The sequence below is a fragment of the Dendrobium catenatum genome, unplaced genomic scaffold (assembly GCF_001605985.2).
Source record: "Dendrobium catenatum unplaced genomic scaffold, ASM160598v2 fragScaff_scaffold_1560, whole genome shotgun sequence".
NCBI lineage: Eukaryota > Viridiplantae > Streptophyta > Magnoliopsida > Asparagales > Orchidaceae > Dendrobium > Dendrobium catenatum.
The window spans coordinates 718,822-741,517 of NW_021320022.1; the positions used below are offsets into that span (position 1 = coordinate 718,822).

At 35.5% G+C, this 22,696-nt stretch overlaps 1 protein-coding gene across 5 annotated transcripts in view; it reads right to left on the minus strand.

Moving 5' to 3' along the window:
- The window catches only part of LOC110116067 (exportin-2), a 38,003-nt gene extending 15,912 nt beyond the window's left edge, over positions 1-22,091 (minus strand). For 4 of the 5 annotated variants that reach the window (XM_020849513.2, XM_020849514.2, XM_020849515.2 and 1 more), the window contains exon 1: positions 18,997-22,091. In XM_020849513.2, the coding sequence (XP_020705172.1) occupies positions 19,006-21,921 (2,916 nt within the window). In that variant the 5' untranslated portion in view covers positions 21,922-22,091 and the 3' untranslated portion in view covers positions 18,997-19,005. Of the gene's footprint in view, positions 1-3,378; positions 3,398-18,996 lie in introns of those variants that run through there. The other variant, XM_028700636.1, reaches the window with a different exon arrangement.
- Between the last annotated feature and the right edge of the window lie 605 nt (positions 22,092-22,696).

A 22,696-nucleotide genomic window follows, 5' to 3' on the forward strand; every position in this document is an offset into this window, starting at 1 on the left:
GTGCTAAAAAAACTTATGAATGAATGATTGGAAAACTTGGTTCATTAAGGCTTGAAATGTAGGAGCACTAGTTAAGTCAAAAGGCATAACGAAAAATTCATAGTGGTTGTTATGAGTGCAAAAAGCAACTTTATATATACCATTTGGATGCATACGGAATGAAGGACAAGTTTAGAAAAGAAATAGGCTCCATGAAGTTCATCTAACAATTCAATCACAGCTGAAATAGAAAATTTATTTTTAATAATAAGGCATTAAGAGAATGATAGTCTACACAAAAAAGCTAAGTGTCATCTCACTGTTTGACAAGGATAGAGCTAGAAAAAGGACTATGACTATGAGGAATAATGTCCGATTTGTAACATTTCTAAACCAATTGTTCCATCGAATCTTTTTAATAATGTTGGTAACTATGAGGACGGATATTAACAGGTTTGGATAAAGATGGGAGATGGATATTATGGTCGATGGTAAGTTATGGTAGTAACTCTTGTGGTGGCCTGAATAAGTGTTGAAATTTGTGTAATAATTTGAAAATGGAAGCAGGACAAGGGTGAGGAAGGGTATCTAGATATTTATCTAAAGAATCAAGTGGTGTAAGATTTATATTTAGATGACGGGATTGAATAGTGAATATCTGAATGGCTAGAAAATGAATCAATGAGATATTATGGCACACAGTTGGCTAAATGAAATGGGGTTGGAGGATAATTGAGGTTCACTTAAAATTATAAATTGTCAATTCTGATAATTAAATTGAATAGTCAAATCACGATAATTATATAAAACACGTCCTGAGGATTGTAGCCCATGCATGCTTAGAACGATATCGGCACTATGGATGGATATGATGAATAAATCTAAAGTGACCTGATAGCCTTTCCTTATTAATTGTGACAATGGTGTATTTAAGTTTACAAAATAGTAAATTGCATTGCCTACTGAAACATTGAATTGGTTAATAGGTTGAGAAGTAAGACAAAGTTGATGAATAAAATTAGGGCTGCAAATGAACCGAGCGTTCGACGAGCTACTCTTGGCTCGGCTCGATAAGAGCTCGTTAATGTTCATTCGATAAGGTAAACAAACGAATTTGAACACTCTTGATAAATACTCGATAGTCTAATGAATGATCTTGAACAATTTGTCGTTCAGTTCATTTATGTTCGCGAACAGTATCGTTTATACTCGTGAACAATCTTGATTAGAGCTCGAGTAAGAATCTCGGTTAGAGCTCAATTAGAATTTTTAAAATATATACTATTAAAAAATAAATACAACTAATTTAATATTTTTAACTTTAACCATTTCATTAGACATATCTTTAATTTGACTAGAGCTTAACGTGCTCAAAACAAATTGAATTCGAACATGTTCACGAACTGGACCCGAATAGTTCATTTTTTAGACAAACTCGAGCTCGAACAGCAATGGAAGAAGCTCGACGAATTTCGAACCGAGCTTGAATATGTTTTCATCAAATGAACTTGAACTCGAACATACCGAAGCTCGGCTCGGTTTGGTTCATTTGCAGCCCTAAATAAAATTGTCTTGAATAAAAATATGGGTACTCTCGCTATCAATTAAAGTCATTTAAACAAAAAGATCGAGGATTAAATTGTCCGGCTAATGCATTTAAATTAATTGCATAAGAAAGATCTTGGTTATTATATATATTAAGAGAAAAAATAGAGGAATCTATACATTAATTGTCATCAAAGCAAAGTAATAAGTAAAATTTACTATGGCAGTGATATTAGGGTCCAAATTTTTCATCACAATAAAACTAAATCCTTTTCTCATATATGTTGAATTTCAATAGGGGAGAGTTTGCGAATTACAAGGTTAGAAGGTTTATGGGTGGTTAGAGAAGGTTGGGCAGAAGAAGTGGGGTTGTAGCCATATGAGGAAGAGTGGTAGAAGGTAAAATCTTGTCGGTTGAATAGAAAGGGTCAAGTTTGCATCATTGTGATGATGGTGCAGAAAAAAAATCTTGAATTTTAGATTCATGACATCTAGCAAATTCCATTGCAACCAAAAGAGAATTAGACGTGCAAGTAAAAATTCTCTTCATAATTCTTGTTTAAGTTCAGAAATGAAATAACTAATAAGAATATACTTCAATAGATTGGGCACTTTAAATGCAAAATTTTCATAAGACGTTTGATAATCCAAAACAAAAGTTTGTTGAGTGAATTTTGAAAGATTTCCATGTAAACCTTCATAAGAAGAAATGCAAAATATTTGTTATAAAGATCACATAAAATCAGGCCAAGAAAAAAACTGACCTATCATTCTACGTCATTGATACAAAGTAGCTGTGGTACCTTCAAGATAAAAAAAAAAATTTGATTCTATCGTGATGACAACAAAGAGTATTATTAAAATCTAAGTATTCATATGCTTTAAAGATCCATGTTTCCACATTAAATCCATTAAAATGAAAATTTTCAATGTTCATAGTTTCAAGATAAGAAAAATCCGGAGAAGTGGGGGCTGGTTGTGGGGTAGGAAAGGATCCAAGAATACCGGTGGACAAAGAAGGATCTTAATTGCAAAAGGGAAGTAGCCAATCAGTGCATAAGCTATCAAGGCACTTATCAACGAAATTCATGAAGGTTTGAAATTGTTGGAGGGATATGCCAATAGAAGCAAATTGAACATCACCTTGCGGAGAGATTATTGGATTTCGGATTTCGGCAAATTGCAATTCCTAATTAACTTGCATTCAGCATAGAGCTTTTGCCAAATCAATGTTCTTCATGTTGGTTGGTGTTTGTAGAATTGAAAAAATGCAATTCTTGGCAACAAGAATTAGTATCTGTTAATAAAAGAAAAAACTAGTAGAATATGTTTTACTAAAAATCAGAATTCAGTAAATAAGACAAGAAAATGAAGAACCTGATGTAATCTTGAAAAATTATTGTTTAGGTGAAGTCCAGGTTGTAGGTAATTCTTGTAAACTTCAAGGCAACTGGAGAAGAAATAAGGCTGAAATGAATTTGGATGGAGACTTCAGGTTTGATGCAGAAAATGTTTAAAACAGAGTGCAAGGAGGCTGTTTTGCTTGCTGCAGATCGAACAAGGCTCGTTGTTTGCAGTAGTTCGGCTGGCCGGTTGGCCTAGATGACTTGCTAATTGTATTTGGAAAACAATCTGCAACCCAATTTGGAATGACCAGTTGGCCAAATGGTAGAGCCTGCGGAATTGGAAGACTGGATGCCTGCTGAAATGTGCAGACCAACGACTGCTGGATGAAGGCAGGGAGGATCTTGCGGACTGCTGCAGGTTGTTGCAGATTGCTGAAAGGATGGCTGGGAGGAAGGAAGGCCGAGAGGATCTTGCACGGAATTAAGGAAGGTCTCACAGAGAGCACCAAATTGTTATGCTTCTTGATCTACATCAAGAAGTTAATTGCACTTTTTTAGTAGGTGCAGAGTACTCCTTGGGGACGAAGGGGGAAGAGGAGAGATTATAAAAAGAAAGAAAGCAGAAATCTTATTTCCCGAAAAGATATTACAACATTAGGGGTCTATTTATAGTATTTACATAAACTGGTTTTAGGTTTAATAAAAGTTTATACAAGCTGGTTAAATCCAATTAATAATAAATAACTAAAATGGGTTTGAGGGTTCATTTAATGTTGACATAACATGAATCGCAGGCTGTTGTATTTGGCATGTTGCTTGAATTGTTCCTTCATTTGGAGAGCCTTTTGTCATTCTTCTAAGATGATAGATTTGATGTATTTTATCATCTTGTTACTGAATTTTTGAATTATTCACCCGCTCTCGATAATTTTGTTGTGCTGTATTTGAGTCCAAGATAATATGTTGTTGCTTGACAAAACCCTAAACCCAAAATGTCATTAAACATCACAATTCCCACCATGAACTTGCTAGAACAATGATTGAGTCATTAATGAACCATCTTTGAACATGATCAAGCCATCTTTGAATACCCTTCAAATCATCTTCAAATCATGATCGAATCTTATGCGAACCATGTTCGAACATTATTTCAAAGTTCTATGTGTTTGATCATGATTCAAATATGGCTATATCATGTTCGAAAAATAATTAATTATGGTTTTTTTTTTATTTTTCCCTCATTATCTCTCTTAATGTTTATTGATTTGAATTGTGTTCCATGCATTCAAATGTTTGTTTTAATTAAACCTGTTGAGAGGAATTACACTATTCGGGACATACAAAGTTGGGGAGGTATAAAGAAAATTATTCAACAATTTAAAGCTAGCCTCATTGTCGAGGTTAAGACATCCTCATTTCGTCAATTCTTCAAATGTTTTGAACTATAATTCTTTGGGGCCTTCATTTATCCGCCATTATTGAGAATGGTTGATGATAATGAGGAGTTCACTTCATTGCAACCAATATTCGAGGCAAGGAAACAACATTTAATATGTTGAATTTGCTATTATTATTATGCTGAGGTCTAGAGAATACCCATATGAGCACTTCAACAAGATGAGTAGAAAGAGCAGGCTAAAAAAAAATATATTTAGGTGGAGACAAAGATTTCAAGAATTTAGACATGGAGATAGCATTATTGGAGTGCACTAAGATGAATGATATTTGAAAGCTTGATTTATGTTTCATTGTAGATTGTATTCCCCCAACTATGATAACCACAATATAGTTTTTAACTAAGTTTCCTAACTTGATTGAAGATGATAAAGCATTTAAATACCCATGGAGTATGATGTCATAGAAGAAGATACTAAGAGGGCTAAAAAAGAATATGGTATACTACGAAGCCATTGCCATAAAGAAAGATTCACTAAACCAGTACCTAGTAATTGGATATGCAATATCACTGCATATCCAAGAGAGGGGGAGATGTGTTGAGTCACTTGGAGAGATGTATCTAAAGATGTGCTAGAAGAGCAGCAAGGTGCTCACAAGCAAAAGATTTTTACCAATGTTAATAAATAAAGATAATAGTGTTAATAATTATTTGAATTAAGCAAAATATTTTAGCTATTTTGTGGGTTAACTCCTAACTTGTTCCATGCAAGTGATTGTTCATTTTGTGCTGATGCATTGAACAAATGAGACGTACTTGTGTACGTCTGTTATACATACTCCTTAGTCTATCTTGGATAGTCACAAAAAAAGAAAGCAAACTTCATTATTTTTGTAGAGAAAACAAGGGAAGGGGAAAAAACACAAAAATCCATAGTCGGTCCATACTCTCCTATAAAGAATTGAAGCATATTTTTATTATTGTATAGGAGTCGAAGAGCAATCAACTTAAGATAAAGAATAATCAAAGGATGGAACCAAAATTAATGTTCTAAAAAAGGATTAAAAGGGTTAAATCAAGATGAAGCATTTTGTTTGCGCGATGCAATTCATAACCCTCAAGTTTGATTAAGGCATAAATCTCAAATAAAAAAATTAAAAGAAAATCATAAAATTTAAAATAATTCAACATAATTCATCATCATAAATCATAAAATCACATTATGTTATAATAGGTATTTTTTATAACAAAAAGTGTTTTTATTTTCAATAAATATAAATTTGAGGTGTCACCCCAAATGCCTCGAGGCTTTTCGAGGCATAAAGCCTCAAGGGGTGCGACTCAAACAAAAAAAAAAGTTTAAGCCTCACTCATACCATAAAGGCAAAAGCCTTGAGGCATGTGCCTCAAATGCCCTTCTAAATAATGGCTCTAACCAATCTTATTCAAAGTTTTGCACATATGAAATGAGGAGGGAGGAGGTTCTTGCTACTAACTCAGCCATTCTTCCTACGGATGCTCAAGATGAGGTGCAAAAGATGGAGATAAAGCAAGAAGTGGAGGAGAGGGTGGAAGAGATAGAGGATCAATCCAAGCTCATCTCTTACTATTATAGCAGAAATAAGGCTAAGTAAAATAGATATAAGAGGTGAGAGAGTAAAAATTATTTAACTAGGAATTTTAGGGATCCATCATAAAAGAAACACAAACCCACAAATCAATGCACTGTTGATCCTCTCCACCCGATTGACGAAGTGTAATTATCTCCCCAAGCATTCACCTTAAATATGGGCTTTGGCTATAGATATTTGAGGAAGGTTTGTGTGTTGTTGTCATAGGAGGCTTCTCTCCTACCTTGAAGTAAGAGCTTAATGATCCTATTCATATGGTTGAACATACAAATGTTCTCTCTATCATAATATGTAATACTCAAATCAAAGGTTTAAAATTGCACAATTGGGTACTGAGGCGTTTTTCACTTGTGAGGCGAGGCGTAAGTCTTAAAGGCGTTTTGAGGCGTAAGCCTCAAAATCCAAATAAAAGTTAAAAGTTATTTTTTGTATAATACCCAAATAATATGTTAAATAATGATATTTTTACATTCTACTGAACTATAAAAGGACAAATTGACATACATTTGAAATTACAAATTGCACAAAACGTAAATTGGCAAGTGATAAATTACTTGAAATAGAATTAAAATCCAATATTACAAAAGCAAAATAACATAAAATATATGAATTACGTAGAAGTACTCTATAACATCAAATTCAACTCCAAATTACTTCTTTCTTAGCTCTCTACTTATCCACATTTAATTCTTAAAAAAAACTAACATAATTAACAACAACTCAGAAATCATCTACATTGTTATCAGTGGGATATTTATTTGAGTTGTAATCATAAAAAATTAATCTCTTCCCTATCTCATCCTGTGAACTTCAATGCCTCTCAATCTGTTTCTTTTTCATTATTTCAATCATCTTTCTCTTTTATAAATATTTTTCATTAACATAAAGATGAGAATAATTGATGAGGACGTCAGATTCGACACGTGTACCATCGTCGGAGATGTAGATCGACGGCTACGATCCAAAGCCTTTATTTCTGATTTATTTTGTATTTTATTTATTCTAGCATTTTATTTTCCTAATTGACTCCTGTGGGTATTGAGTCGCTTGTGTAGCCCTGAGGGCATTTGTATCTTTCTAGCTTTGTTTTATCTTGGCCTATTTAAAGGAGGCCTCATGCATTATACCAGGGAATGAATTATTTTGAATGAAAATGTTATGTTCTTGTTTGATCTCTTAGTGAGTTCATGTGAGGAGAAGTTCAAGAAGGACAAGAGCAAGACCCATCAACCGTTGGTGGATTCCACGGTTCGCGTCCCCGATTTACTATTCTTCCCCTACAAACCCACATCATCTCCACGCCAAACACCCGCCGGCCTCACCTCACCCCAAATCCCCCATCCTGTTTTCCCCTCAACCCGAGCCCCTACATCATCCCGCCGGACACCTAGAGGATCCAACCCGCCGGCCCTTCCTTTAGCCGCCGACCTCCCATCCTCCACCACTACCTACCAGCCTTCAAGCGCCGACCCCTTCCCCTCTCCCCACATGTTTCAAAATTTGAAATTCAAATTGATTGAATTTCAAAATTTTCAAATTTGACTGGTGCCAAATTAGAAAAGTTTCAAAAGAGATTCAATTTAAATTTAACTTGAATCGGATTTGAAATTGTCATCCCTAATTAGCTAAAACAAATTAGGAAACCCTTAATTCTCTTTCCCCCAAACCCCTCTCCCTCTATTAATGCCGCCGGCCCCAAGGGGGAATCCAAATTGATTCTCCCTCTTAATTCCCCCATCCCCCACTTGGAATTTGAAATTCAAACTCAAATATTTCCCCTCCAATTCATCTTAAACTGAAATTAATTTCAGTTTTCCCTATATTTCCTCAAACCTTAACTAGCCCTATGGTAATATTCCACCCCCCCCCCCCCCCCCCCTCTCCTTTCCCCTCTTCTCAACCGCACCCACCTCCCCCCTCTTCTTTTCTTCGTGGCCGCACCTCTCCTAGGTGACGGTTCCTTCACCTCACACCACCACAACACCGAGATCCTCCCATGATCATGCATGGCCGATCCGGAAGTTGATCACGGCTTTGCTTACAATGCCCAAGGAGAGATTGACATTCTTCTCTCTCCTTTCTACGAACCCGATTAGGAATACGACGAAACGGTTGAAAGATACGTCAAACGAATTCTCTACTGCCTCACCGAGACGATCGAACTCCGACATGCCCGAACACCGTGGGATCTCATCGGACGACCACCCACGCCTCCAACTCCGGCTCCTTCCCCGACGACTAGTCCCCTCGGCATCACTTGTTTATTAGTGGCATCCTTAAGTTTGTGTGCAATCCTCTTCCGCTAAGCCGACCAACATCAAGAGTGCATGTGAGGGACTCCGAGGTGAATGATCTAAATCTTAAACCGTGGATTTTGTTAAGAGTCATTTGCTTTATTATTTATTGGTTGAAATGATTTTGTTAGTCTCATGTTGCTTGTAATAAATTGACATTACTTAGTTCTTCCGTGGAGATTTTCTTACGATCTATCTTGGAACACATTTGTTTCTAACTAGCTACGCAAAGTTCACAAGTTATTAATTTCCTACAAGCAATTCTTGCATCGTATTGCATCAATAATACTCCAAAATTTTTAGAGGAGGAGGTAGTGGTGGTGTGCAGTTCAAGTGATTCTCGGTGGTGGCTACAACAAAGGCGGTGGGTAGGAGGTCATGGCGGTTGAGAGGAAGTTGCTACGGCTTGGGGCTGTATGAAGGCATGATTTGTTAGAGACTTTAGTTTAAGATTTAGGTCAGTTTTAATATATATATATATATATATATATATATATATATATATATATATATATTAGGTGAGGCGGCATGAGGCAAGGCACATACATATTATGGCAGGCCTCAAACATGTTGAGGCACAAGTCTCATTAAAAAAAGCTCTAGGAATAAGCCTCCAGGCATTTTCAATGGAATTGCATTGAGGCGGGCCTCAAGGCAAGCCTCATATTGTGCAATTTTAAACAATGCTCAAATCATAAAGCCAAGGCTAAACCAGTAAGATGTGCTATGTCCATAGAGAGGATATAAGACTATATTTTATACTTATAATTATCAATCTTAAGTGGAATGATGCGGAGAGAGGAGTGATTCATCCATTAAATATGAAATGTCTTAGGGTGAGGCTCATCCAACAGGTTCAACCATCATTAGTGCATGGGAAAATATAACATTGCCACTCCCACTATTCATAACAAGCATGACTTCTATTATTACATATCACATGCATGGAGAATATATTTCTCCTCTAACATTCTACTCTACTCCAAGGAACTGCCAAATATCTCATGACTCCAATTTGATGGTCATTCTAAATATCAATCTCCCCTTCATCTAGGAGTGACTCATCCAAAATCTTTTCATAATCAACATCCTTAAGAATACCAAACTTATCCAAAAATAAAATATGGGTTCTCCACTGATGTTGTATTTGGCCCTTCCTATGGCACTTGAAACACATAATGTTTTATTAGTCTTGAAGCTCATCTAAGTAAGAGCCTAATAGTCTAAGTGCCATTAATAGTGAGGGTAGGCCTAGAAGTAGGCCTCCAGCCAGGATTGTAGTCTGACTCCTAGGCCTAAGTAAGGAGGTAGCCTTCTTTTCATTTTCCACAATAATTATATAATGAAAAGCATCCTCTAATATCTAAGATTAAACAAATTTATTTAAATCCAAAATATTCATTTTAAGACTAATAAAAAATTTATTAGCCAAACACTAATCATTATCAATATTGTTGATCCAAAAAATTAAATCCTCAAAAGCATTGAGGTATTTAGTGACTTGGAAGGTATCCTACCTTATAGTTAGAATTTGCACATTTAATTTTTTATCACGATGCTTGGGCACTCTAAGCATTTCTTTCATCTCTATCCAACAAGTTTGGTCCTTCCTAATTTGTGCACTTTTGCTAGAGTGTAGATCAAATTGATCCTTGCATAACTGGTGAGTTTCATCTTAGCAAAAATAACCATTTGATAATCATCCATCCTATGACACTCATAAAAGTCATCTATTTACACTACTCATTCCAAATATAATTTGAGGATGATGTCTACCATCATCGGTGGGTGCCTCAACTTCAATTCGTCTATAAAGATTATTATAATATTCAGCTTACCTATTCTTCTAGTCCTCTCAACCCTCAATCATATGACACAACGACCTCCTGGGAGGATTATCTTCCCTAGAGTTTGGGTAAGTGATGCACCAACTGAGCCTATGGACCCCACTAGTGTGAGCGGCAGGCAAGGAGAGAGGGGATTTCAAAGCGGATTAATTACTTACCTTAGAAGACCAAAATTGAGTGGGAATTAGGAATATTTATTTAGGGAAAGAGAGTTGATTTGATTGGGAGGGAATTAGAAAGTTTTATAATCAAGCGTGAGTGGTTTAGGACGTTTTTAATCAAGGGGGTATTGTTTAAGAAAGTTTTAATTACAAGTGAGGGAATTATTTAGGGCAAGAGATCTAATTTGAATTCAAAACCTATGAGAAAATTATTTAAGGAAAAGGGAGGAATCAAGAAGGAATTATTTAGGGAAGTTTTAATTACAATTGGAAGAAAATTATTCAGGGCAAGAGATCTAATTTGAATTTAAAATTTAAGAGAGAATTATTTAGGAAAAGGGGGCTGATTTGGGAGGGAATTAGTTGGAGCTTATAAAGGCTAACTATATTGTTATTTTGAGGGGAGGTGATTTGTGTTTGCTATAGTTTTTTTTTTTTGAGAGGGCTCTAACCGATGGCTAGGGATTTGGGAGAGTCGAATCTTCCTCTCCAATTGAAGATTCAATTGTATCTTATTATTTTCTTTTATAAATCTTGTAATAAAAAAAGTTTTGGTATGCTCTTCCTAATTTCTTAATGTTGTTTGTTGATTTTGACGAAATTGCATCAACTTCCTATTAGTAAGGTTCATTCCTCTAAATAAATGGGTTGGTTGTGCAAATGTTTGAGGTCGGTTGGAATTTATAGCTGCAAGGATCTGCTGTTGTGTCACCAAAATAGCCATCTAATTCGTCAGCTCATTCATCTAACCTCTACTCTCAATCAACTAGATTCTAGCATCCACAAAAAAATCTTGGTTGCTAAAGTCACTCTTAAGAGTCAAGTTTTAATTAGTTCTACTATACTGGTTATACCCTCAACTTGATCAATTGAATAACTTATTTGGGAAAAACATAATATTAAAGGATAAGATTCATCATATGTAAAAAAAAAAAAAAAAATTACCCTTTTTGAGGGGTTGACTAATAATTTTTTTTGAATGTATACAATATTTTCTCTATACAAGGGGAATGTATCATACTTGCATTTATGAACTTTAAACCCATTGCACTAAATTTTTCGTGCAATATATAGCATAATTTAATGTGACTATTGAAATGCATGTTCTTGAGGCATTATTTTTATTATTGTATGGATTTATTCTTCCTGCACTGATTTACTGTTATTGCATTATTCTACTACTCCTGTCACTGGATTGTTACTGTTAATGATATAGATACTGATACTATTTGATACTACTAATTCACTGTACTGATATTATGCATCTGATATATTGAGTACGTGATATAGGGGGTAGATAGCATGTGTACATTTTTACATGATTTTATTGCATTGATTTGATTTTGACCGCCTTTATTTTGATTTTATTTATGGATTTGACACTCGTACTAGTTTATTAGTTTTTGTACTGTAGTATTTTAATGTTTACATATTCTACGGCTAATGCATTTGAGATTTATTATTTATACACTGATTCAATGATCATATAAATGTAACTGCTATGATTTGACTGTTGACGTGCATATTTCTCCTTTATCATGCTTTGAATTCAGTTGTAAGTTTGGTGACATGCTGGACTTTTTAAGCTCATCATATGTGGTTAAATGATTTAAGGTCAGGGGCAGGGGGCCAAGAGTGTGAGGCTGGTCAGGATTCTTCAGGTTTTGTTTCTTTTTGTTCTAGTTATTCTTTTGTACTTAGGACATAATGGTTATAATATGTTCTTAGATCCAGAATAGTGTATATAATTTTTGGGAATATAGATGTGTACATTAATGTTTTGAATTATAGAATTTTTGTTGTTGTTTATTACCGATATATGATACTAGATTGCTCTGATTGTTGTTTATTAAAAGATTAATTCTTCCAATTTAGATTCTGGGACATCAAATATCATTATATCAGTATCCAGTGTAGATCAGTAGTTAGAGGAGAGGAATGGGATATTATCTGAGCTCATAGGACATCTATTGAGAGCCCAGTAGATCATGAAAACAAAGGCTGAAGAGCATAAGAGAGAAGCACACTTTGAGCCAGGATACATGGTTTGCTTAGAGCCGAAAACCTACAAGCAAAGGACACTAGCTAGGAAAATGAATGAGAATTTGTCCTCACGATACTTTAGGCCTTGTGAGATTTTGAAATGCATTGGAGAAGTGGCCTATAGATTGAGGCTACCACATTCATCAGCATTGCATCCAGTCTTTCATGTCTCATAGTAGAAGAAGTCAATAAAAGACCACATATCATCTTCTCTACCCCCAACTTTGACAGAAAACATGGAGGTTATTTTAAAATACCTAGAATTAAAAGGTGTGTGTGGAGAAAAGATAGGGGCAAAAGAGGTGTTAATCAAGTGGAAGGATTTGCCAGAGCACTCATGGGAGCCCTACATGAAAATCAGGAGACAGTTCTTATCCTTCCACCATGAAAACAAGGTGTCTTTGTGTGGGGAGTATTGTTACACCCACGCCAATTACGAGCAGGAGCCAGTCACCCGGTTCAGAGGAACCGAACCCAATAAGAGGGAACAGGGAGGGGTTTCACCCCCCCCCCCCCCCCCCCCCCCCCTTGTGGGGCCAAGCAAAGCTACAATTCATTATGTTAGAAAAAAGAATTAAGGGGAAGTTATTTAGGGAAGTTTTGATTACAATTGAGAATGAATTATTTATGACAAAAGATCTAATTTGAATTTAAAATCTAAGAGAAAATTATTTACGGAAAAGGGGTTGATTCGGAAGGGAATTAGGAGAGCTTATTAAGGCTAATTATATTTTTATTTTGAGGTATGCAATTTATTTTTCTATTGTAGATTTCCTAGTAGCATCTAGGGTTTGTGGGAGAGTCAATCTACTTCTCAAATGGTAGATCATTGTATCTTTCTTTCTTGTGAAGTGATAATCAAAAATCAATCTCTATCTTCGTGTTCCTACAGTTTTCTACTATTTATCTTCTTGTTGTATTTTACTTCCGAGATGCATCAAGATCACCTGGAGTTTTTTTGTGAGAATCCAAGAGGTTTAGAGGGTGATTGAGTGAAGGAAAAACTAGATCAAGGGTTAGCCTAGCTTAGCCAATTCCTGTAAAGAAGCATGGAGAATTCTTTCATTGCTGTAATGTAGAGAGAAAACCTATAAAATGATGCTAGAGATGTGGGAGAAGAGGTTATACAAAGGTTGAGAGAGAGATCAGCAAATTAAAGAAGAATACCTAGGCCTCCAACCAAGAAGACCCTTATGAGGGGGGATCAACAACAAAGCAATTTTTCAATCTCAATTTTTTTGTCAAAACACTAAAATTCCTTCATTCATTAAAGAAAATATTAAAACTAATACATCATGTTCTAATGTTTGAAATTTGAAAGAAAAAACATAAAATGAGGGAAATAAAAGCTATGATGAAATAAGAAAGTAGAGCACAATCTCTGTAATCCCACTCCCAATAAGAGTGGTCAACCCTAATAGCGTAAAGACTTCAAAAAAATAAATTACACATGAAGTAAAAGTAATAAAAAAAGATTGAAGATTCAAAATTTTAAAATTCAAATTTTGAATTTCAATCTTTAACTATCATGATAATTTAATAATTTTCATATTAACATATTTTATTATTCAAGATGGTAATGATGCTTTCTTACTTGATTCCATCATATAGCTCATTCATCTTAATCTTGTGATAGGGCCATCATAGCACTTGATTTTATTTTGAATTCTTGATCTTGATCTAATAGTGGGACCTTGACAATATGATACTAATGTTCTACATCAAAAAATTCCTGATGTCATGGGCAGTTCTTATAATTCTAATGAACTGAACCAAAATACATTTGATGATATATGTTATCTCATTGTCTACAAAGATCATGATGTTGTATAACTCTAACCCCTGTCGCACTCCATGCAGATATTGCAAGCAACAATGAGTTCATTTTGCAAGTGTTTCCCTAGATTGCTTAAATGTCAAAATTATTTGACACCAAGCAGGAACTTTCTTATCAAAATCTCCTTTGAACCAGAGAAGGGAAACCACAAATGAAGTCCCAAGATTTGTCGCAAAGTAAATAATTTATAATTTTAACAAAAAATAAAAAATTAAAATAGGCCTAACACAGAGTATGATGAATGCATTACATCTTAATTGTACCAACCATTGTTTAAAATTACATAATAAGAGGCGTGCCTCAGCTCAAAAAAAATAACATGAGGTTTACGCCTCACCTTGAACTAATAAGGCGTACTACTCAGTAATGTTCTATGCAATTTGTAAGAAGTGTTAGCCACAAAAATAAGGTTTCGATAATTAATTTTTTAATTAATAAATCTAATATAAAAAATTACTCTTATTTTATTATTTTTTACACATAAACCTAAAATACGCAAATCAAATCTCCCAAAGGCACGCACGTCTCGATTCCTAGCCAATATCGCTGAAACTGCTAAACCCAAGCCTCTGCTTTTTATTGATTAGGGAACAAGAGGAAATGGTAGAGATCGGAGATGAGGAGAAATATTGAGGGGATGTGGACACAATTGAGAGTGAGGAAGGAGAAAAATCAATTCACTATAATATTAATTCTAACAAAAACTTACTGAGTGATTGGAGAGGATCAGACTTGTTTATGTTGAATTAGGAGTGGGAGAGACTTATTATTAAGATTTCGTTTAACTTGTCATAATCTTACTTTGATTTAATACTTAAATGTTATTATGTTACTTAGTATTTCATATTTTTTAATATTTTAATCATTTAATTATCAGACTTACATCTCAATATGCCTCAAAACTTATGCCTAGCCCCATGAACAGAAAAAACCTCAATGCTCGATCAAGCAATTCCAAATATTGGTAGCAACGATTAGGGAGTGTATGCGATACAACACATCATATCCTTGATTTTAAAAACAATTGTCAAAAATTACACCTAATCATATAAAATTTTACTAAGACCAATAATAAGTAGAGTTATTTTACAGCAATATATATCCATAGATCCATTAAAAAAAGATCATTTATCCATTCTCTCATTTATCCAATGCATGCTATTTATTTCTTTTATACAAATTTATATTGTTATATCTCTTGAATTATGCTTTGTTGTGTTATGACTACTGTGTTACATTTCTTAAATTGCACATGTATATACTTTTTATCTATCATTTGTTATATATTTATTCTTTCATTAATCCAATGACTATTTTTTATCACTGTTGTAAATATTTATTTTTTAATTAATCATTTCAATTCAAATATATTGTCTTATATCTCTTGAATTATACTTGAATGTCTTATGACTGTTATATTAAATCTATTGAATTGCACACTATTCTATTATATCTTTTGAATAACACCATATTATGTTATAGCTAATTCTCTTGAATTGCATTTTTTTGTGCTATGAATATTGTGTTAAATCTCTTGAATTTCACTTTGTTGTGTTATAGCTCTTAGAACACGCTCTACTTTATCTAACTCAAAATCTAATGTATCATAGATGTTAAGATCGTACTCACTTATAATCTAATGTGTTATAACTTTATTGGAATGCACTATGTTATATTTTGTAAGAAAACTGAAATGGACCCAAGTGTGGTTATGGCTCTCAGCTTATTGAATTCTCCAAGAACCGAATGGTGATGTGAAGTGAAGAGATAATTGTGACCCGTTGCTTACGCAGAAGCAAGAACCTTTAAGTGTAATAACGCCACAATCAACTATGGATAATTGGTTAATAATGTAGGGGAAAACACAATTGAAAAATTCGGATGAGTTCTCATTCTCTACAAGAACCATGAGAATTCAAAATATATCAACCAACAAAAAATGGTTTCTTATTTCTCCCTCATGCCTTAAATAGGATTCCAATAAAACACAACAAATAAAGCCCAAAAACACGCCTACATAATTTTGGGTATTAAAATAATAAAGTAAACCAAAAGAAAGACTTAGATTCCTAATGGCCCTTAAAAACAAATTTATTTATTAAACTAAAATTTGAACACAATGTTTAAAACTGCGCAATTGGATATTGAGGCATTTTTTATTCATAAGGCGAGACGTAAGCCTCAAGGAGTTTTGAGGCGTAAGCCTCAAAATCTAAAAATTGTGTTACGTGATAATAAAAGTCAAAAGTAATTTTTTATATAATTTCCTATTGAATTATGAATTAACAAATTTGATACATATGAAATAAAAAATTGCACAAGATATAAAATGACAAGTGATAAATTGCGTAAAATAGATTTTAAATTCAAATATTATAAGAATAAAATAATATTAAATATATAAATTGTATAAAAGTATAATATAACATTAAGTCCAACTCCAAATTTCTTCTTTCTCAATTTTCTAGTCCTTTACATTTAATTTCTAATGAAAGCTGAAATAGTTGACAACAACTTAGAAATCATATGCATTGTCATCACTGAGGTGGTCTTTATCTGAGTTATCGTCATAACAAATTGGTTTATCACCTGTCTCATTCGGTAGAGTCGAAAGCCTCGCAACATGCTTCTTCTTAATTTATTTCAATCATGTTCAACTTTTAGAAATATTTTCATCAACATAAATATAAGATTAATGCTCCAAAATTTTTAGGGTAGTGGTGTGCAGCTTTCAAGTGATTGTCGGTGACGGCTACGACGGTGTTGGCTATGGCGAAGGCCACAAGCTGGAGGTAGAGGCAATCGAGAGGAAGTTATTGAGCTCGAATGTACATGAATGCGTGATTTATATTAGTTTTAACAAAAATATGTACAAATTGGGTAAGGCGTAAGCATCACGCTAGCGAGGCGAGGCATGCCTCAAGGTGAGCCTCAGCCAAGCCAAGGCGCAAGCCTCATAAAAAAGCTAGAGGCGTAAGCCTCGAGGCGTTTTGCACTAGAATTGCACTGAGGTGGGCCTCAAGGAGAGCCTCATATTGTGCAATTTTAAACAAAATTTGAACAATAATATAAAATAAAATCTGAATTATAGTTATTACTTGTAAAAATCATACACCTGCATTATTTCATATCTTCATCAAATTACTTTAGAAGTTGATAGCAAAATTCCATCTTTGAGTGACACCTATGGGCCTCCACGAGTTCTCTTGAGCCTATGTAGCTTGAATTAGCTCATAAAATGCTTGTTTGAAATTCTTATATATACTCTTATCACAAGGCCAATGAGATCTTGAATTGGATCGGATATGCCTCAATTAACGTGTTTGTCTTAGTGCAAGTGTTATTCCGATCATAACCCATATTCAAATCTTGTTCAAACCATAATCGAATCATCTTCTAAACCAGTTTGAACTTCATTCATACTCTGTTAGAATAGGTTTTAAACAATGATGAAACCTTGCACAAATAAGGTTTAAGCATAACTCGAATATGCATTGAACCTTGTTTGATATGGTTCTAGCCTTGTTCTAACAAGGTTCGAATATGGTCAAAACCTTGCTCGAATATATTTCCAAAATTGTTCGAACCTATGTCGTTTGAGGCAAACTTTAAATAAGTACTCCAAAATCAAAATTGTGGATATTTGGTCCAAATTGAACTTTAAGACATTTTTCAAGAAAACAAACAACAAACATATTTCTCCAAATTCGAATATTATCAAGCATATAAAGTAGGAGTTGTCCAATTTATATTGGCATGAACTATAAATAAGCATTCTTTCCTTAATCAAATTTTCCTAGAGTTTAAAATTCAAGGTTTAATTTCATCTTTGAAAATAAGTGCCATGGTAAACCATCATCATAAGCATTTCTCCACAGAGGTTGCATCTCTAAGGAACCACAACTCTTACTAAAACTAACACCATATCACTAGCTAAATTTTATTATTATAAGAATCGAAACTATTATACTAACTTTTCATCAAAGGAAAACACGAGAAAGGAACTTCCTAACAGAAAAGTAGCTTGTAAAGAAGAGTTACAAAAATAAACGGAAATGCAATAAAATTATAATTGAATTTGCATCCAGATACAAAGTCAAACATGAAACTACTAGAGATGTAACCAAAAACAAATATGAATATGGAAGCAAAACAAAATCAGCAGAAATTAAACATCGAAGTATGATATAAAAGGGTAACAACATTCAATTTTCATGGGGCAATGAGCATATTTAAGCAGCTACATTGAGCATAATCATATATTGCCAGCATTGTTGATTATATTCGACATTTATTTGAAAGTTTGTAAAAGTATTATGATACGTTAGGCAAACACAATACACACTAACTAAAAAACTATTCCTTCACCCATTCAATATAGTGCAGCTGAAATATATGATAGACAGGTTCCCTTGAGGTTCAAGGTATCATATTAGGTGATATCTATGTACCAAAATAACAATGAAGCATCATAGTGACAACTGTGTGGCACCCCAATTTTCTCTTGGTGATTAATTACCCTTAGACAATTTTCTAGGACCTTTCTTTATTAGATTTAAACGAGAATTTGACTTTTAATAGGACACAATGGAGAAAAAGGATTCATGTAGCCGACCCCACGTAGTGGGATAAAGGCTTGATGTTGTTGTTGTTGTTGTTGTTGTTATTGATTAATTACCCGTAGCTTAACAGGAATGTTGGCAAACAAAGAAAATTGGATAACAAAAGAATAGCTCCTGCAACTGGGTGGTATCATTAAAACCAACTCAATCAATAATCTAAGACAGCATAAAGGTAAAACATGAACATTGCAGAATTTAAACATGGTTTCACATTTCAGTCCAAGAAAAACATAATTAAACTAAGAAAGTTTTGTAGTATAATTTAAAAGAAGAAAAAAATGAATATGGATGGTACCTTCCTAACTTAGACTATGGCACAGCCATATGTAGCACAGAGCTGACTAAGTGCATTTTGATTGACTGGATCCACAAACTTCTCAATTATCCCTGGGTATCTTCCTGGACTATGTGCAGATAGTCCAGCAATAGATTTGATCAGAAATTCCTTTGGGTCCTTAGTCTCTTTTAAGGGATCATCCTCATTCTTCCCAGCATTATGCAAGCGAGCAAAGGATGCCGAGTAGCCTACAGTTTCAGGAACATCCATTAATTCATTTTCTAAATCAACTCTGGTTTGCCCTGGTTGGACAAGCAAAGAAATTATACTATCAAGCATCTTGCCCCATAGTTCAACCGTTGAAACATCTAATAGAGTGGGAGACTCGCAAATTAATCTTGTAGAGGCAACTGAAGTCAATTTCACTTCGATGGAACCTGAAATCAACTTTAGATTCGGAATCCAGAAATTCTTTATGATAACTAAAAATATGTTATCTTGAACTGCATTTATGGAGTCAACGAGAACAACAGGACCATGTTTCACCAAAACCAGTGACATGAATACAACAAGAGAGTTCACAAACTTTACAGTCGATCTATTTTGCAGCTGATAAAATAGAACAGACCAGATATGAGTAATATATTGCCCAATCATGTCAAATCCAAGGTTCTCCACAACAGTATTGAGCACGTAAAATCCCAGATCTTCAGTGCTGGATATTGAGACAAGCTTTTTGAATATCCAAAGGACTTGACTCAATCTCCCCTCATTGTTAAGTTCTGCATTTGGAACTTTCTGAAGGTATGCCCGCAACAGGCGAACCAGAGCTGGAGCATTTGCGGACCTCATCCAAGTTTGTGGCATGAGAAGAACTTTGAAAAGCTCCATGTAATTATGTGAGAGAGGCGGCCTGCTTATCTCAACAAGTTGGGCAAATATCTGAAATGCATATGGCCAAAATTCAGTCACATCATTCCTTAGAATATTTTCAAGGACGGGGAAAAGTGCTGCTTCAAACACTGTGATCAGTGATGGTTCTTTTTCACATGTTCGCCGGACTAAAGCAGCAATTGCCTCAAATAGATAATGATTGAAGACCGGGTTTATGGGATTTTTACACACTTCTGCAAGAACTGAAACGAGGAAAGCAATGCAGTGCCTAGCAACATCACCACTAACATCAGCAACCTCAAGAACCCTCATGATGCACTTCATAATATAATGATTCTCCTTCGAATCGGGCAACTGTAATGCTTCAAAAAGATTTCTCATTAATGATGCCAAGTGGGGATTAATATCCAAAGAACCATACCGTGGCTGCAAGGCCACAACATTTGGACCTGATTCATGCACTGGAGATCTATCCCTTACCAGCAAAAGCTTCTCTATACAATTTGCGGCATAAGAATGAACAACATTCGAATTAGCTCGAATAAAATTTATCACGTCTGACAAGAGAGCAATTGCTGTGTGCTTGGGAATCTGTTCACGAAACACCGTAAAGAATTTTAAAGCAGAAGCCTGCAAAATTCCTCCATCATTCACACTTTTCCCCAGAAACTCAGGAACTACAACAGAAGTGAAGAAGCTTTCCACATCTACAAGCTGAGCCTCTCCACCTGCCTTTGTTGCCAGTGAGGTCACCAGATAAATTGCAGCATCCTTTTCCTTCCAGTTCTCTGCCTGGTTTGCAGAATACATTGCCAGCATTTTCTGTATCTGACCCGATACCAATGTTATTACCTGCTCCTTATAGTTTGTGGCCAACCCTTTCAAAAGCTCGCAGGCAATTCGCCTCCTGGTACCCACATCGCTTCCTTCAATATCTCTACGTATATACTCAACAAAATTCATCTCAAAGAGCTCCTCGTCATCATCCCGAAGCCGTATGTTTGGGAATACAATGCTCTGGCAAATCTGCTGAAGGGTTTCTGGACTCCCAAAGAGAGAGTGGTGGACACTAGTGCTGACCGTAGTGAGGAATCGGATCGCCGTGATGGTAAGCTGATCACGAGAGGGCGAAGAAGCCTGAGTCAATAATAGATTCCAGACAGCAGCAGCAAAATCCTTGAGGTAATCCTTAAACTCCTCTTCATTCTTCTCCATATAGAGTTGGAGATTGTCACATACTGCAGAGCGAAGGGCATCAACAGTTCCATCAGCCTCCAGGGCTGCTGTGTATGTGTTGGTGAGGTAGCTCAGAAACTCGGTCATCCACTCTCTCATGTGATCTTCAAAGAACTCAGGAAGCTCGATGGAGTTAAGAGAATAGAAGATCTCACAGCAGAGACGCTGGGACTCAAAGAGGAGGCGAAGGGCATCAGGGGATAGCGACGCAGATGCAATGCTTCCGGAGATGATCTGAGAGGTCTTGAGGAATATATCGAGAAGAGGAGCCGCAAAACCATCAAGGCAGTACTTCAGGTCGAGGCGAAGAGCAGAGGTATCAAATGCGTGGCGGAACTTAGAGAAGATTGAGTTGGCCGCACCGAGGAGGCCGTTGATCTTGGCATAGTCTTTCTCAGAGCGGAGGTATGAAACTAGTTCCGGCAGGAGGCTGGGCCAGGATTGCGGGAAATCGTAAGAGGAAATGATGGAGAGGGACTCACTAAGTTGACTACGGATGCGAGGGGAAGAAGAGAGCATGAGGGAAACGATGCGATCCTTGATCACTGTTTTCTCTGGACCGCGGATGGGGAAGGAAGAGGAAGGGGGCCATCGGGAGCGGAGGTGGTTCTTGAAGTGGACGGCGGCCGCGAGGCGAATTTGCTCGTCGGCAGCGGGCTCGGAGACGAGACGGAGGACAGCAAGGGAGAAACCATGCTGGTTGGCGGCGTCGGAGAGGGAGGACTCGGAAGCGCGGCGTGGCTCGGCGAGGGGAGATAAGGAGAGAAGAAACCACTCGGAGAGAGTTGTTAGGGTTTGCGGGGAGATATCCATTAGAAGAGGAACTAAGGAAAAAAAATGCGACTTACAAGTGTAAGAGACAGCGTGAGAAGAAAGGGGCTGAGCTCGCCGGCGATTGAAAGATCGTAAACTAGAATGAGAATGGGGCGTTTGTTCGACAATGACAAGGGTTTTCCGGAATTACCTGCAGCTGTCGCTGGCGGTCTCAATTTTTTGTGAAATTTGATTTTATATGCTAATATTATTTAAATGTATAAGTTATTTTTCATTATATATGTATACATATTAGAAGAAGCATGATGTTTAATTAAATTAAAAATATAAATAAAATATTAAAAAAATTATAAAAAGAAAAAAAGCAAATTTGCGTGCATTTTGTTTGAAGTTTTTACTAGAGAGCCAAAATGTTTAAGAATGCATAAGGGGAGCTAGACAAGACTTAGGCTTCGTTTGGGACGACTTTTTTGTTGCTTCTTAAAGCAGCTTTTTAGTATAAAAATACTAGAAAGCTGCTTTAAGAAACAACAAGAAAGTTGTCCCAAATGAAGCCTTAATCAAAGTGTCTAATTTGGGCAACATTTGACTAACATGGAATATTGGATTAGCAGAAGGTACTAATTGTCTATATAGGGAATAAAAAAGTTGGGAAGTGTTTAGGGGGGTCAAGTCTAAAGTCTTTGGTGGGAATCTAAGGGGTTTAGAGGGTGGTGGAAGAGGATTAAAGGCCAAAATTTGCCCTAATTTTGTTGACCAATTCAAGGAGGTTTGAAGATTTCTTTTAATTATTTTTGTAAAGTAAAGAGAAAAT